Raw genomic sequence first — 16,018 nt, forward strand, 5'->3', positions numbered from 1 at the left:
TCCTTGTGTTCTTATTTTAGAGTTTTATACTATGTTTTGGGGCTGTTACTGTTACAAATTGGGGGTTTCATGTTCAGATCTGTTAGGTGAAGAAAGCTTGTTCTAAATTGCGTTTTTAAAGTCATAATTACGCATCAAAGTGGTATCAGAGATTAGGTTGCTAATCCAAAGCTTTCTTATCATTTTTTATTGTTGTTTCAGTTCATACTCTGTTCTTGAGCTGAAAAGCTTATTTCCAGATCTAATTTGAAATGGCTGAGATTCCTAGAAACATGAATCTTGAAGAAGCTCATAATTTTCGAAGAGATATAGCTATTGAAGCTCTAAAGCATCAGATGGAAAGAATGGTTAACTTGTTGGAAGATGATGTGCCAAGAAGAAATAGAACCAAATATGAAAATGGAGATACAACCATTGTGTCCTCCAGTACTGAATCTGAAGATGGTAGACATGGATCTACTGATGGATCTCATGCTTCTTCGCAATGAAGAAGAAGGCGTAGGAAACGAGCTGATGATTTGAAAGATATCAAGATAGATCCAATTTGATTTTGAAGGGTCCTCTAATCCTGAAGATTACTATGAATGGGTTCAGACCATGGATAGAATTATGGAGGTTAAAGGTTATGATGATAAAAAGGCCTTTAAAGTTGCTGTAATCAAGCTAAAGAAGTATGCTTCAATGTGGTATGATAATCTGAAAAAGGAAAGGCAGTATGAAGGAAAGAAGATGATCAAGACCAGGTCCAAATTAAAAGAGTGTATGCAGAAAAGATTTGTTCCTCAAGCTTACAAATAAGATCTGTATCTACAGATGAATACACTCAAGTAAGGCAGCATGATTGTTGTTGATTACATCTAAGAGTTTGAGCAGCTCAAGATTCGTACCAATGTCAAAGAAGCTGAAGAACACACTAAAGCAAGATTCGTTGGAGGTTTAAATGCTTCCATTGCTGATCAAGTTGAAATGCAGCCTCTATGGACATTTGAGAGTGCTTGCAAGTTGGCTATTCAAGTGGAGAAACAAGCAAAAAAGAAAACTAATTTTAAGTCTTATTCCAAGTCAGCAATGCTGACTATGAAGGGTCAATCCTCAACGCTGCCTAAACATAACGAGGCAGCATCTAAAGACAAAGAACAGGTTGTAGCTGGTAGTTTTAAAGAAGATAGAAGGAAATGCTTCAAGTGCCATGGATTTGGGCATTTTCAAGCTCAATGTCCTAACCAGCAAGCTCTTACATTAAAGGAGATTGAAGATTTGGAAAGGGGTTTCGAAACCGAACCAGCATATGATGAATCTGATAATAAAGAGTTTGTTGCTACTGATATTGGACTATTTTTGATGGTTCGAAGGGTAATGCACTCAGCAGAATCTATTGAAGATAAGAGCCAGCATGAAAACATCATTCATTCAAGGTCGACAATCAAAAGCAAAGTGTGCAGCCTGATTGTTGATGAAGGAAGCTGTGCAAACGCAGCATCTGCTCACATGGTGGAAAAGCTTGAGCTGGTTACAAAGATGCATCCTCATCCCAATAAACTTCAATGGCTTAACCAAGGCAATGAGGTAAAGGTCACTCGCCAAGCAACTGTTCCATTTTCCATTGTAGTGTTTATCAAGATGAGATTACTTGTGATGTTATTCCTATGGATGCTTGTCATTTGCCGATTGGTAGAACTTGGTTATTTGATAAGTATGTCTATCATAATGGACACCAAAATACTTATTCGTTGTATGTGAATGGTAAAAAGATCAGCCACACTTCTTTCAAGCCTAGTGAAATACCTATAGCTGACCCTACTACTAAGAATGATAAAACTTTGTTTATGACTCAAGCTGAAGTTGATACTGAATTAAAGGGTGGTACTGGTGCTTACTTATTGCTGCTGGTTGAAAGTGATGAGTTGAACCAACATGACGAAGTACCAGATGGGGTAAAACCATTGTTATCCGAATTTGCTGATGTGTTCCCAAATGAATTACCTGCTGGTTTACCACCAATAAGGGGTATCGAACATCAAATTGATCTAGTACCAGGATCTATTCTTCCTAACAAAGCAGCTTATCGATGTTCTCCTCATGAAACAAAAGAATTAGAAAAGCAAGTTAATGAGCTGGTGGCAAAGGGGTATGTTAGAACCAGCATGAGTCCTTATTCAGTACCAACTTTGCTGGTTCTAAAGAAAGATGGTTCCATGAGAATGTGTGTAGACAGTAGAGCTATTAACAACATCACCATCAAGTATAGGTATCCCATACCTAGATTAGATGATATGTTAGATGAGCTGCATGGTTCTTGTGTATTCTCCAAAGTTGATCTTAGAAGTGGGTATCATCAGATTCGTATGAAAGAAGGAGATGAATGGAAGACAGCTTTCAAGATCAAAGGTGGGTTATACGAGTGGTTGGTTATGCCTTTTGGATTATCTAATGCACCCAGCATGTTCATGAGACTTATGAATGAAGTGCTCAGACCACTTATTGGTCAGTTTGTGGTTGTTTACTTTGATGACATTCTAGTGTACTCAAAAACTAAAGAAGAACACTTGGATCATTTGAGGAAGGTATTTGAGCTATTAAGGCAGTATCAATTATATGGGAAGATGGAGAAGTGTGATTTTTTTGTTAGCAAAGTGGTGTTTCTTGAATATGTGGTTTCTGAAGAAGGCATTAAATGGATCCATCTAAGGTGGAAGCAATCAGATCATGGACTAGTCCTTCTTCCATCACTGAAGTGAGAAGTTTTCATGGTTTAGCTTCATTTTATAGAAGATTTATCAAAGACTTCTCTACAATTATTGCTCCAATTACTGATTGTTTGAAGAAAATAGTGTTTGAATGGTCTAGTTCTACCCAATCAGCATTTGAATTGTTAAAAATGAAGTTAAGTTCAGCACCTATACTTGCTTTGCCTAATTTTGATATGTTGTTTGAACTTGAATGTGATGCAAGTGGTGTTGGCATTGGAGCTGTGCTAGTGCAAGGAAAAAGACCAGTAACTTATTTCAGAGAAAAGCTAAATGGGTCTAAGCTAAATTATAGTACTTATGATAAGGAGTTTTATGCCATCATTCGAGCTGTTGATCACTGGTCTCATTATTTGAAGCCAATGCAGTTTGTTCCCTTTTCTGATCATGAAGCATTGAAATACATTAATGGTCAGCACAAACTAAATCCAAGGCATGCAAAATGGGTAGAATTCTTGCAGATGTACTCCTTTTTGTCTAAACACAAGGTTGGTACCTCTAATGTTGTTGCTGATGCTCTATCGAGGAGATATTCATTGTTGTCAATTCTGGAAGCTAGAGTTCTTGGATTCTCATTTGTTAAGGAGTTATATGAAGCTGATCCAGACTTTGCTCCTATTTTGAATTGTTCTCCTGCTGAGTTTAAAAGAGATTATGTTGAACATTATGGTTTTCTATTCAAGGGCAGCAGATTGTGTATTTCAAAAGATTCAATCAGGGAGTTGCTGATTAGAGAAGCACATGGAGGTGGTTTAGCTGGTCATTTTGGGATTAACAAGACATTGGAGATCCTAAATGAACACTTTTATTGGCCATGTATGGATAAAGATGGTAAAGCTGTGATTAATCGGTGTGCTACATGCTTTCAAGATAAATCAGCTTTTCACAAGGGTTTGTATACTCCTCTTCCTGTTCCCAACCAGCCATAGGAAGATTTGAGCATGGATTTCATTGTTGCTTTACCAAGAATTCAGCGAAGCAAAGATTCAATTATGGTTGTTGTTGACAGATTTTTAAAGATGACTCATTTCATAGCCTGCAACAAAACTAATGATGCTACTATTGTTGCTGCTTTATTCTTCAAAGAGATTGTTCGTCTTCATGGAATGACAAAAACCATTGTGTCTGATCGAGATACAAAATTCTTAAGTTATTTTTGGAAGACATTATGGAAGTTGCTTGGTACAAAGCTTTTATTCAGCACTTCTCACCATCCCCAAAATGATTGCCAAACTGAAGTGACTAATAGAACTGTGGGAATGCTGCTGAGAACACTTGTGAAGAAGAGTTTAAAGGAGTGGGATTTGAAGCTCGCTCATGCTGAATTTGCTTTTAACAGAGCACCTAATTACTTCACTGGAAAATCACCATTCGAAATCTGCTATGGTGCAAATCCACTCACTCCCATTCATCTGGTTCCTTTTGCAATTGAGCCTAAGGCAAGTGTTGAGGCCGAAGCACAGGAAAAAGAGATGAAGAAGCTATATGAAGAAGGGAAGGCAAAACTTGAGAAGACTAACTAGCAATACAAGGCTAAAGCTAACCAGCACAGAAAGCAGCCCACTTTTACACCTAGTGATCTTGTTTGGATTCATCTAAGGAAGGAAAGATTCCCAGCAAAAAGAAAGAACAAGTTGATGCCGAGAGCTGAGGGTCCTTTCAAAGTATTGGAAAAAGTTGGTGATAATACTTACAAGGTCGAGCTGCCTAGTGATACTTCTATATCTAGCACTTTTAATGTGGGTGATTTGATGCCATACTTGGAAGATGACAACCTCGATAACTTGAGGTCAAGTTCCTTTTTAGAGGGGAAAGATGATGCGGGTGAGCTAGGCAATGTAACCAGCAACACAACCATCACAAGCTCAAAAGATGTTACACCCGAGTCTGGTCAAGCAATGGCCATGTTGCCATCTGTGACGCCCGTACAAAATTAACGTGTATGAATCATCAACAACAGGATCATTACAAGGTCAAACACTATATGCTGTTATAAAATAAGTTTGCATTCATAAAACGGAGTGACGTCTTAACCAACATTAAAGGTTTTACAACTGATAGTGTGCTTCTACGAATAGAAGGCAATAATAATAGTACGTGACCCAAAGGTCGTTACAAATTCATCGTTTCAAAAGTAACATAGTTTGAATGCAAAATAAATGTTTCATGCGAAGACTTCTCTAATGAACGCAGCGGAGTCTACACAGCATGACAACTACAGTGGAAGCAACCAAACCTCTAAGCACCTGAGAAAACATGCTTAAAAACGTCAACACGAATGTTGGTGAGCTATAGTTTAAGTATAACAGTAATGTAAAGTAGGCCACGAGATTTCAGTGTTTCAAAATAGTATGAAAAGTATATGTTCAACCGTGGGCACTTGGTAACTAACTTAACGTAATATCACCCCCTAAAAGTACACCTGGCGAGTGCATAAGTTTACAAAGTATTAAACACCCTTTAAATGCTAGCGCTACTAGCCCGAGTGGGGATGTCAAACCCTATGGATCCATATCTAAGATTCGCGTTCACCGGTTCAAAGACCAATGACTAAACGTTACCGAGCTAAGGGGAAAGTTTATGCCGTTGTATAACCCACACATATATAAAGTTTAAGAACTCATGCCTAGTATGTAAAATGTAAAACGCGCATGCATTCTCAGTTCCCAAAATAGTTAAAGTAAAAAGGGATGCTATAACTCACAGTGTAAAGTAGTAAAGTCGGTACGGAATAAGTAAGCAAGTAGTTGGTCCGGAAAGTCCTCAACCTAAGTCAAAAGTTACTAAGTCAGTAAATCGTTCCCAAAGGTTTAAAAGTATGTAAATTAGGTCTTAAGTATCATCATCATTCATCATTAATCAAAAAGGGTAAAGTAAGTTTCAATCAAGAATAGAGTTTGAAATAAAGGCTGACTTCGTTCAGTCAGCACGATCTCTATACAAACTTAAATGAGGTGAGACCAGTGGCCATAGCTATGTATATGAGTCCCCTAGTTGTTGACCAATTTCTAGAACCAAAATCGTCATCGCTTGACCGTGGCGACGGTTTTAGTGCGAGTAGGTCAGAAATTTCAGCACAACGTTAAAAGGGTGTAGTGACTTTCGGAAGGCCATAAATCCTAAACCGTAACTCGGATTAAGATGAGGCATAAATGGAAAATCATCTACTCGAACCGAACTAACTGGAAATCAACTTTTCCAGGAGCCCAGGTGAATTATCAGACCCAGAAAACAGCAAGCAAAGTGTTCCAGTGGGTTCTTGGTGCTTGATGCTCGTCACGGTTCTCATCCTTGATGCTTATAGCTTCAAGTGTACAACTCGTTGATGTGTTTGCATCATTTTTACCAAGTTTTGACCGTAATGACACTAGTATAAGTCTAAGATATGTAGTACAACTCATTTAAGAGTTGTATGAAGGTTGATGAACCAAAGTTACATCAAGATCTTAGATCCGACACATACATGAGTTATAATAGTAATATTAAGCTACAAACTTGAAAGTAAACTAAATAAACAAGATCCTAAGTTGTAGATCTTAGATCTTAGTTAGATCTTGAAGATCCTAGACTAAAAGGTTTAGATCTAGTGTTCTTAAGTTATACCCTAAGTTATAGAACTTGAATCTTCACTTTAATGAAACAATAAGTCATGAAACTTAGATTTTTATCTTGTAATATGTATGTAAGCTTATAAGCTCTTGTTTTAAATAAAATTAGAAGACCATAAGCTATAAAAACTTAGATCCAACATAAGTGTGTGAAGTTATAACAAGAAAGTTAAACTTCCATGTTCTTGAACTTACAAAGTTTAACTTTAATTTCAAGAATAATGAGATCAAGTTTAACTAGTAATACTTGACCAAAGTAATAATTAAAATACTTACAAAAGAAAGAAAATAAACTAAAGTTACAAGTATTATGTTCATGTTTGTTTCATACTTAAGAAGTTTCAAATCAAAGTTTGGATCTTAGGAAAGTAAACTTTAAGTCTACAAAACATGAACACAAGTATGATTATAAAGCTTATGAACTTTAAATCTTATAACATTTTAAGTGCAGAAATCTAAGTTATAGAACTTAGGTTCTTGTTCTTGACTTCTCATCAAACAAGGGATGGAAGCTACAAGATTACATGAAGATACAAGCTAGAGAACTTGATCTTTAACAACAAACAAGTAACAAGTAACAAAACAAGTAATTAAAATGATGATGATGGATTCGGTTTTAAGGAGAAAAAGAAAGAAGAAATAAAGTTTGTTACTTACAAAGTTTGAGAGAAAAAGATGAGAGAAAAGAGTAGTGCAAGTATGTGTGTGTGAAAAATGAAATGATACTTGCAAATAAGTAACAAAAATTTGAAAAATGGAACTCTCCTCCCACACAACAAAACCTTCGGCCAAGAGGATCAAAAAGGGAAGTCAAAAACTCACTTTCAAGTGTGGGATTGTGGTGTTTGCTAAGAAGGTGTAACAAGTCAAATGTATGGGAAGTTGATACTAGCATGCTTGAGACAACTTTGTCTCCTCATTAACATAATTAATCCTTTGTTTACCTTAATAAATCACTAGTAATAAAAGTGGGCTTACTAGTCCATAAAGAAAGTAGGGTGGGCTTCCAAGTCCATATAATAAAAGCCCAAGTCCAAGTAACCAATAAATAAATAAAAAAGCCCAAGTAATTAACTACTTACATTAGTTAATTAAAAATGATTAATAATAATTAATCATGAATGCAAATAATATTCTAAATATTATTCGTGAAAAGTACGTGTGTTACAAAGACAAGTCGTGACATGGAAAGTCGATTACGGTAACAAGTAAAATGTATAAACATACATTTAATAAAGCGCATGTATTAGTAATAAATATTAATAATTATACGTTGGAAAATCCAGGGTCGTTACATTACCCACATGTTAAAGAAAATTTCGTCCCGAAATTTTAAGCTGAGTGATGTGCGTAGAGGTGTATACAAAATAGTTATATTTTTACAAGGAAATACTATTAAATACTATACAATTTTACACAAGTTATTTATTTATTTATAGAGTGGATATACCTAAACCTTGCTACAACACTTATAGGCAGTGCACCTAATCGTACAGTAGTTTAGTTTTTAGTAAGTCCGGTTCGTCCACAGGGAACTCGCCATGTTTAACGCTATATTTTTTAAAACTATATTTGTAAATATATAAATATATAAGTAGTATTATTATTATAAAGGGGGTTTTTACCGTTTAATGACCGGTTTGTCGATTTTAAAACTTTAGTCGTAGTTAAAACCTAATGTAAAATATTAAAAATAAAAATAACTTAATTTAAAGCGTAAAGTAAATGACAATAATTAAAGTGCGATAAATAAAATAACGGTAAATAAAATTGCGATAATTAAAAAGTACGATAATTAAAATGACAATAAATTGAAGTGCGATAATTAAAAGTGCAATTAAATATGAAATAAAGGAAATTAAATATGAAATAAAGGAATTATGCTTATTTAAACTTCCGTAATCATGATGTTTGACGTGTTGATTTTAGTTTATTACCATGGGTTATTTGTTCTTTGTCCTGGATTATTCGATATGTCCATACGGATTTGTCCATAATAGTCCATCAGTCATAATCATAAAGTGCGAAAGTCTTCGTCAAATTATTCTTATTCCCGAAGTCAAATATTCCAACTAATTGGGGATTCAAATTGTAACAAGGTCTTAATACTTTGTTTAATGAATACACCAGGTTATCGACTGCGTGTAATCCAAGGTTTTACTACTTTGTTAACAATTACACCAATTACCCTTGAATGTAATCCACCCCTGTTTCAACAAGTCTATTAACTATTAATCCAGTTCCGTGTCCGGTAAAATGAACAATGATTGGTATTTATAGATATCCCGCCCACCGTACCCGATTAAGCGTATGTGGTTATTTATAGATACGTCAAACTATAACCTTTATATTAAATTAACGAGGTATCGTTAAGTTAGTATAAAATCCATTAATAGCCCATAGTCTAATTTCCACAAGTGTCGTTATTTTATCCAAATCTCAATTATGGTCCAAAGCCCAATTACCCAATTTTAATATTTAGCCCAACATCACGATTACTTCGACATTAAATAAGCATAATAATAACTTAGCTACGAGACATTAATTTAAAAAGGTTGAACATAACTTACAATGATTAATAATAGCGTAGCGTTACACAGACAGAATTTCGACTTACACCCTTACAACATTCGCTAACATACCCTTATTATTAGAATTAAAATTAATATATATATATATATATATATATATATATATATATATATATATATATATATATATATATATATATATATATATATATATATATATATATATATATATATATATATATATATATATACGAGTGAGAGATAGATAAAGAAAAAGATGTGTTAAATTGATCATCAAACTGCAAAATTTATAGGAGTGTGACCAGATACTGTTCACCATGCGATCGCATGGTTTTATAACTACCAGGCCATGCAATCGCATGGCCTGCTTTTCCAGCTCACATGTGCTTGTTTGCTTCTTGCCGACGGTTTATAAATATATATAATATATAAATAATTTTAAGAATTATTTAAATATTATATTATATTTATGTGCATAGATGACTCGTAATTTTTAGTCCGTTGCGTCGAGCGTTGAGAGTTGGCTCTGGTCCCGGTTCCGGATTTTCGAACGTCCTTTCGTACAATTTAATATCTTGTATTTTGCGTTTTGCGGCTTGTACTCTTGTAATTTTGAGACGTTTCTCACCAATAATTTGAACCACTTTGATTGTACTTTGTACTTTTTAGCTTTTTGGTCGTTTGCGTCTTCAATTCGTCGAATCTATCTTTTGTCTTCACCTTTTATTATTTAAACAAATATCACTTGTAAATAGAACAATTGCAACTAAAAGCTTGTCTTTCTTGAGGGATAATGCTATGAAATATATGTTCGTTTTTAGCATTATCAAATATTCCCACACTTGAGCATTGCTTGTCCTCAAGCAATATAGTCTTGAAATAAAAATACTAGAATCACTTCTTTATTCTTCACACTTTTTACATCAGTGATTTCTATACGGCGGTATGAACAATGGTAGTAACGATGTGGTTTACAGTCCCACATGACTATAAAAATTTAGATCCTTAAGGAAATTGGATCTTTATGAAAACATTTGATCTTTTGAAAATTAAATCTAGCTTTCACCCTAGATAAGTTTTCCAGAATAACCCTTCACCGGTGTTTGCAAATTGTTTTTGTGGGTTTGATGGGTTTCAGATTTGAAAATTTTAGCTCAAAACTTATGGTTTTGTGTCACCCACTTGCTAACCTTGTATTGGGAAAGCAACACGTCCAGTATACTTGCTCCGTATATTACCTTTCGGTAAACTACCGTCCGATTGTAAAGGAAAGCGTTGAACAAGCAACTCTTAAGGCAATGTTCCCTGACATGCCTTTAATTATGGTCTATAACGTGTCGGATACAATTACTATCCTTGGTAGGAGCAATAGTAAAGCTCACCCTATAGTTTTTCGATCTGGCACAAGGTCCTATCTTCGACCATGCTATGCAACCACCGTTCTTACGGTTGACACCCGATTTGGTTCAGGTGACCTAATGAATTCCAGGTGAATTCCTAGGATTTTACGTTCAATGGTAATGAACTCATTAAAAACGGGTTTTCAGAAAACAAATCGGTTTGTAATTTTGATCAAAATATTTTCTCGTTCAAGCTGGAGTTTAGATATCATTGAATTCCATGAGTTTGTAATTCTCAATCTTTAAAGTCAACCTCAAGGATTGAGTAATATCAGGCTTAAAAGCTGATTTTTGATCTTTAAGGAGATTATCCTTTCTGGGGATCTAATTCATTAGTCTTATCAAGCTAATTTGCACGGCGCCCTCCCCATTTTACGAGACAGATCCTCTCATGGTTAGGATAAGTCTGACCACTTGGCGACCCTGTTTGATGCCGAGGTCCGTGGATTTCCAGCTGATTTTCGAGAAAACTTTTCAAGGTTTTTCGTAGACTCTACAACTGGTCTGGACGATAACTTCCTCACCTAAATCACGAAGCGCGTGTCTTTTTCGGAAGACTTTACTTCCTTTTAATGATGGAATTGATTCATCGTGTAGATCCATCTTTTCTTTCAAATATATTATAAGAAATTGGGTAAAACTGATAAAATTGTCCAAAACAAAAGTATCTTCAGTTATTTGTACAAAAATATGTGATATATGTTTTAAATAACTTGGTAAATTTTTCCCACACTTGGCTTTTATTTTCCTTTCTTTGCCTTTTTATTGTCCTCTATTCCATTTTAAATGAATTCTAACATTTTGAGTTGTTTCTCAATTTATGTCCTTTCCGAGGTAACAATAATTTCGGTGTTAACACCTAATTTTATCGTTCATAAATATGTATAAACATGATTTTGAATTCATTTAATTGAAAATTTTGAAAATTTTACTAGAATTGGGTAGTCAGTATATAAGACTATGGCTGTTCTTTATTATCAGAGAGCACTAGATTCTAATACAACTACTGCGTTACTAGTATTTTTAATGGTAACCAAGTGTTTAAATTAAATTTTTTTTTAAAAATCCGAAAGAATTTAACTCCTTCCCACACTTAAGATCTTGCAATGCCTTCATTTGCAAGAAATCAGTAACATTTTAAATTATTGAGGGTGATTAGCGTAGAAAAATGATTAAATTTTACCAAAGTTTCCAAACATATTGGCGTTTGTTTGTTTAATGATAAATGGTGCACATCATTTGTTCATTCCGTCTTGTTGTTACATCACATTTGTTTTTCGTTTTATCGTCAAAATTAGTAGCTTTTGCTGAACTTAATTCAATAATATTAAAAATAATGATAATAAAAGTTCTCGTCCCTCCCTTGGGTAGAGCAATTTCGGTTCAACGACCTAGTTTTCAACTCACGACGAATTTTAAAAATCATATTTTTAACTTAGTGAAATAAAGTAAATTTTTATTTTTAAATTCACACCAAACTTTAATTTAAAAAGCATAAAATTAAAAATTCATATTATTAAAATTTTAAAAATTCACACCAAATTATATTATATTTTTGTTTTTATATATACAAACTTATATTAAAAATATTAATTTTTTTAAATATTTACAAAGTTAATTATATTGATTTTAAAAAGTTTACAATAATAATTTAATATTAATTTTAATTTTAAAAACAAGGTAAGAATAAAATTAAAAATCTTTTTGGTCTTTTATCCCACTTTAATTAATAAAATATTATCAAAAATATACGCCCCTCTTTTCGGTAAAGTAATTTCGGTTCCATAACCTAGTTTTACTCCTGACGAATTTTTAAAATATTTTGGGTTGATTGATTAAAGATATTTATACTTTAAGAATAAACGGTAAATTTCGCAGTGATGTAATAAATTTTTGTATGATATCAATAATTTCGGTTACGCATACCTAATTTTATTGAATACCAATTTAATACTTTATAGCGAACGATTCAGCATTTATTATCAAAAGGTTAAAAGCAATAAAAACTGTACATACTTACCTGTGAGAAAGAATTCTCAGAGACCTGCTTTAGCCGACTCATAGGAGAGTCGTGTGATTTGGTTTTCCATAGCTACGTAAGCATAACCTCGAATCTTCAATATCTTTTCTTCTAAACATATAAACGGTCCTTCTCTGCATAGAGTAACAAATTCGGTATTTGAATATGTTTGATTATTTGAACATTTACCTTCGTGTGACCATTTTCCGCATTTGTAACATCTTTCAAGGTGTCGTGCTCTTCTTTTCGTTGCGGATTTTGATTTTTCTTTACCAAAATGTATCTTATGATGATCTTTTCTGAGTTCTTTTCTTGCTCCGTCCATTTTGGCTCTTATGAATGATACCAGTTCACTCGGAAGTGTGTCATTATTACGTTTAGTAATCATAGCATGTAGCATTAGACCATGGTTCAGATCAAAGGAATTCTTCATTTCTTAAAACCTAAAAAAAATAAAAATTCAGAATGGGGGGAGAAGACTAGTTCTTTAGGGTCTGCTAGGGAAAGACCATTCGGATTCCATTCTCGAGAACTACACGAAAACAGAATATCTAACTCTAACAGAAATACATATTACCCTAAAAAGATTCGAACCTCTCCACACTTAGTTAGATGTGGTGTTGAAATTGTGATTAACGTTATTTTCAATTGGATCATCAACAACTTGTATATCTCTGACTTTTGCTTCAATCCATTTGTTGATTTCCTCCGTAACTTTCACAAATTCAACTAACATCGCCTTTTCTTTTGGCGATAAATTGGATACTAATCGGTTACATAACTTAAAGTTTCCCTTAATCCTAGCATCGTGAATCCGTTTATAAAGTTTCTTCATTGAACTGTTAAAAACGGGTTCATCTAATTTCGTATCATCAACGGGGTTCTTTGTGATCGGATCATCATTAAGTGTTTCTTCATCTTCCCCACGCTTATGCGTTTTTATTGGTTTAACAGTTTTGGTTGGTGGAGATCTAAACTTTCGGTTCACAAAGGTGATCGATTTATCACCATCCCTAAGTGTCATTCTACCTTTTCTTACATCAATGAATGCCTCGGTGGTTGCTAAAAATGGGCGACCTAAAATTAGAGGAATATCAAGGTTTTCCTCTATATTAATAACTATGAAGTTTGCAACAAAGGTCAAACTTCCCACGTTAACAAGTAAATTATTTGCTATTCTAACCGGGTGTTTAATGGTTAAGTCAAATAATTGAACACCTATTTTGGTTGGTTTTAATTTTCCCATACCTAATATTTTGTATAAGGAAAGAGGCATATTATTTGCACTTGCTCCTAAATCTGCGAGTCCATTATATATAGCACCATCATTAAGCAAGCAAGAAATGATAAATTCGCCCGGGTCTCCTGCTTTAGTAAGTCGAGTTGGTTTGTAAACCTTTTTCGGGTGTTCTTTTCTTGGTTCTTTCACTTCTATTTATAACTTCTTGTTCACATTTTTCTTCGTTTCTTGGAATGGGAGGTTTGTATAAGAATTCTTCTTCATAACTCCAACTTGAATCCTCCCTATTTTCCAATTTTGATTTTTCATATGTTGTTGATAACATATTTATGTTTTCATTTTGAAGGTTTTCTTGGGTGGTGAAATTATGATTGACTTCATTGTCAACTTCCATCGGACCATGTATGTAATGTTTAACTCTGTGACCATTAACCTTAAATTCAATCCCATTTGAATTTATTAATTCTACTGTTCCGTATGGGAAAACTCTTTTGACTATGAATGGTCCAGACCATCTTGATTTCAATTTTCCAGGAAATAGCTTGAATCGCGAATTAAAAAGTAGAACTCTGTCTCCTTCTTTAAATTCTTTTGAACTTCTGATTCTTTTATCATGCCATTTCTTCGTTCTTTCTTTATAGATTAACGAATTTTCATATGCTTCATGTCTTAATTCTTCTAATTCGTTTATTTGACTTAATCGTAGACGTCCAGCTTCATGTAAATCAAGATTACATGTCTTCAAAGCCCAAAATGCATTGTGCTCAATTTCTACTGGAAGATGACATGCTTTTCAGTAAACGAGTCTAAAAGGTGTGGTTTCAATTGGAGTTTTGTAGGCTGTTCTAAAAGCCCAGAGTGCATCCTCCAATTTCATGGACCATTCCTTCATATTTGATCCTACGGTTTTCTCTAGAATACGTTTTAAAGCTCGGTTGGTATTTTCAACTTGTCCACTTGTTTGTGGATGATAAGCGGTTGAGATTTTATGAGTTACTCCATATCTTTTGAGAACTTTCTCAAGTTGATTGTTACAAAAATGAGTACCTCGATCACTTAATAAAGCTTTCGGTGTTCCGAACTTTGCAAAAAGACGTTTTAAAAAGTTAACTACAACTCGTGCATTGTTAGTCGGGAGAGCTTGTGCTTCTGCCCATTTAGATACATAATCAATGGCAACTAGAATGTAGAGATTATTATGAGATTTTGGAAATGGACCCATAAAGTCAATACCCCAAATGTCAAATACTTCACATACTTGAATGACATTTTGTGGTATTTCATCACGTTGACTTATTTTTCCGGCCCTTTGACATGCATCACAGGATTTGCAAAGAAGGTGTGCGTCTTTGAAAATTGTAGGCCAATAGAATCCAGCATCGTAAACTTTTCTTGCTGTGAGTTGAGGCCCATAATGCTCTCCTGTTGGTCCTGTGTGACAATGGTTTAAGATTTGACTAGCTTCATCTCCGAATACACATCGACGTATTATTCCATCGGGACAACTTTTAAATAAATGTGGATCTTCCCAGAAATAGTGTTTTATATCACTAAAGAAATTCTTTCGTTTTTGGTACGATAATCCTTTTTCAAGGAATCCACATACTAAGTAGTTTGCATAGTTTGCAAACCATGGAATTTCATTATAATCTATCTTCAATAGATATTCATCAGGAAAGTTGTCTTGTATGGCCGATTCATTTAGAACTTCTAATTCAGGATTTTCAAGACGAGAAAGATGATCAGCGGTGAGATTTTCTGCTCCCTTTTTATCTCAGATTTCAATATCGAACTCTTGTAAGAGTAAGATCCAACGGATTAATCTTAGTTTGGCATCTTGTTTCGAAAATAGGTATCTAAGAGCAGAATGGTCGGTTTAGACCACCGTTTTAGCTAGAACGAGATATGAACGAAATTTGTCAAAAGCAAAGACAATAGCAAGGAGTTCTTTTTCAGTAGTTGTATAATTTGTTTGTGCTCCTTGTAACGTCTTACTAGCATAATAAATAGGTTGAAATCGTTTTTCAATCCTTTGTCCTAAAACGGCCCTCATTGCAAAATCACTTGCATCGCACATAAGTTCAAATGGTAGATTCCAATTTGGAGTTATCATGATCGGCGCATTAGTGAGTTTTTCTTTAAGAATATTAAAATATTTGATGCATTCATCTGAAAAGATGAATGGAGCATCCTTTTCTAGGAGTTTATTCATAGGAGTGGCAATTTTAGAAAAATCTTTTATGAAATGTCGGTAAAAACCGGCATGCCCTAGAAAACTCCTAACTCCTCTAACATTGGTGGGATGTTGAAGTTTAGCAATTACATCTACTTTAGCTCTATCCACTTCAATTCCTTCCTTTGAAATTTTATGAACAAGAACGATGCCTTCTTTAACCATGAAATGGCATTTCTCCCAACTAAGTACTAGATTTGATTGTTCATATCTAATAA

The 16,018-nt window shown here is 34.1% G+C and overlaps 1 protein-coding gene across 1 annotated transcript; it reads left to right on the top strand.

The window, feature by feature from the left end:
- The first annotated feature begins 251 nt into the window (after positions 1-251).
- Positions 252-3,676, top strand: LOC139888790 (uncharacterized). Its single transcript, XM_071871777.1, has 4 exons — positions 252-444; positions 863-1,566; positions 1,752-2,174; positions 2,825-3,676. Exons 1-4 carry the CDS (start codon positions 252-254, stop codon positions 3,674-3,676), a joined length of 2,172 nt encoding a protein of 723 aa, XP_071727878.1.
- Positions 3,677-16,018: the final 12,342 nt, after the last annotated feature.

This window comes from Rutidosis leptorrhynchoides, chromosome 2, assembly GCF_046630445.1.
Source record: "Rutidosis leptorrhynchoides isolate AG116_Rl617_1_P2 chromosome 2, CSIRO_AGI_Rlap_v1, whole genome shotgun sequence".
Lineage (NCBI taxonomy): Eukaryota > Viridiplantae > Streptophyta > Magnoliopsida > Asterales > Asteraceae > Rutidosis > Rutidosis leptorrhynchoides.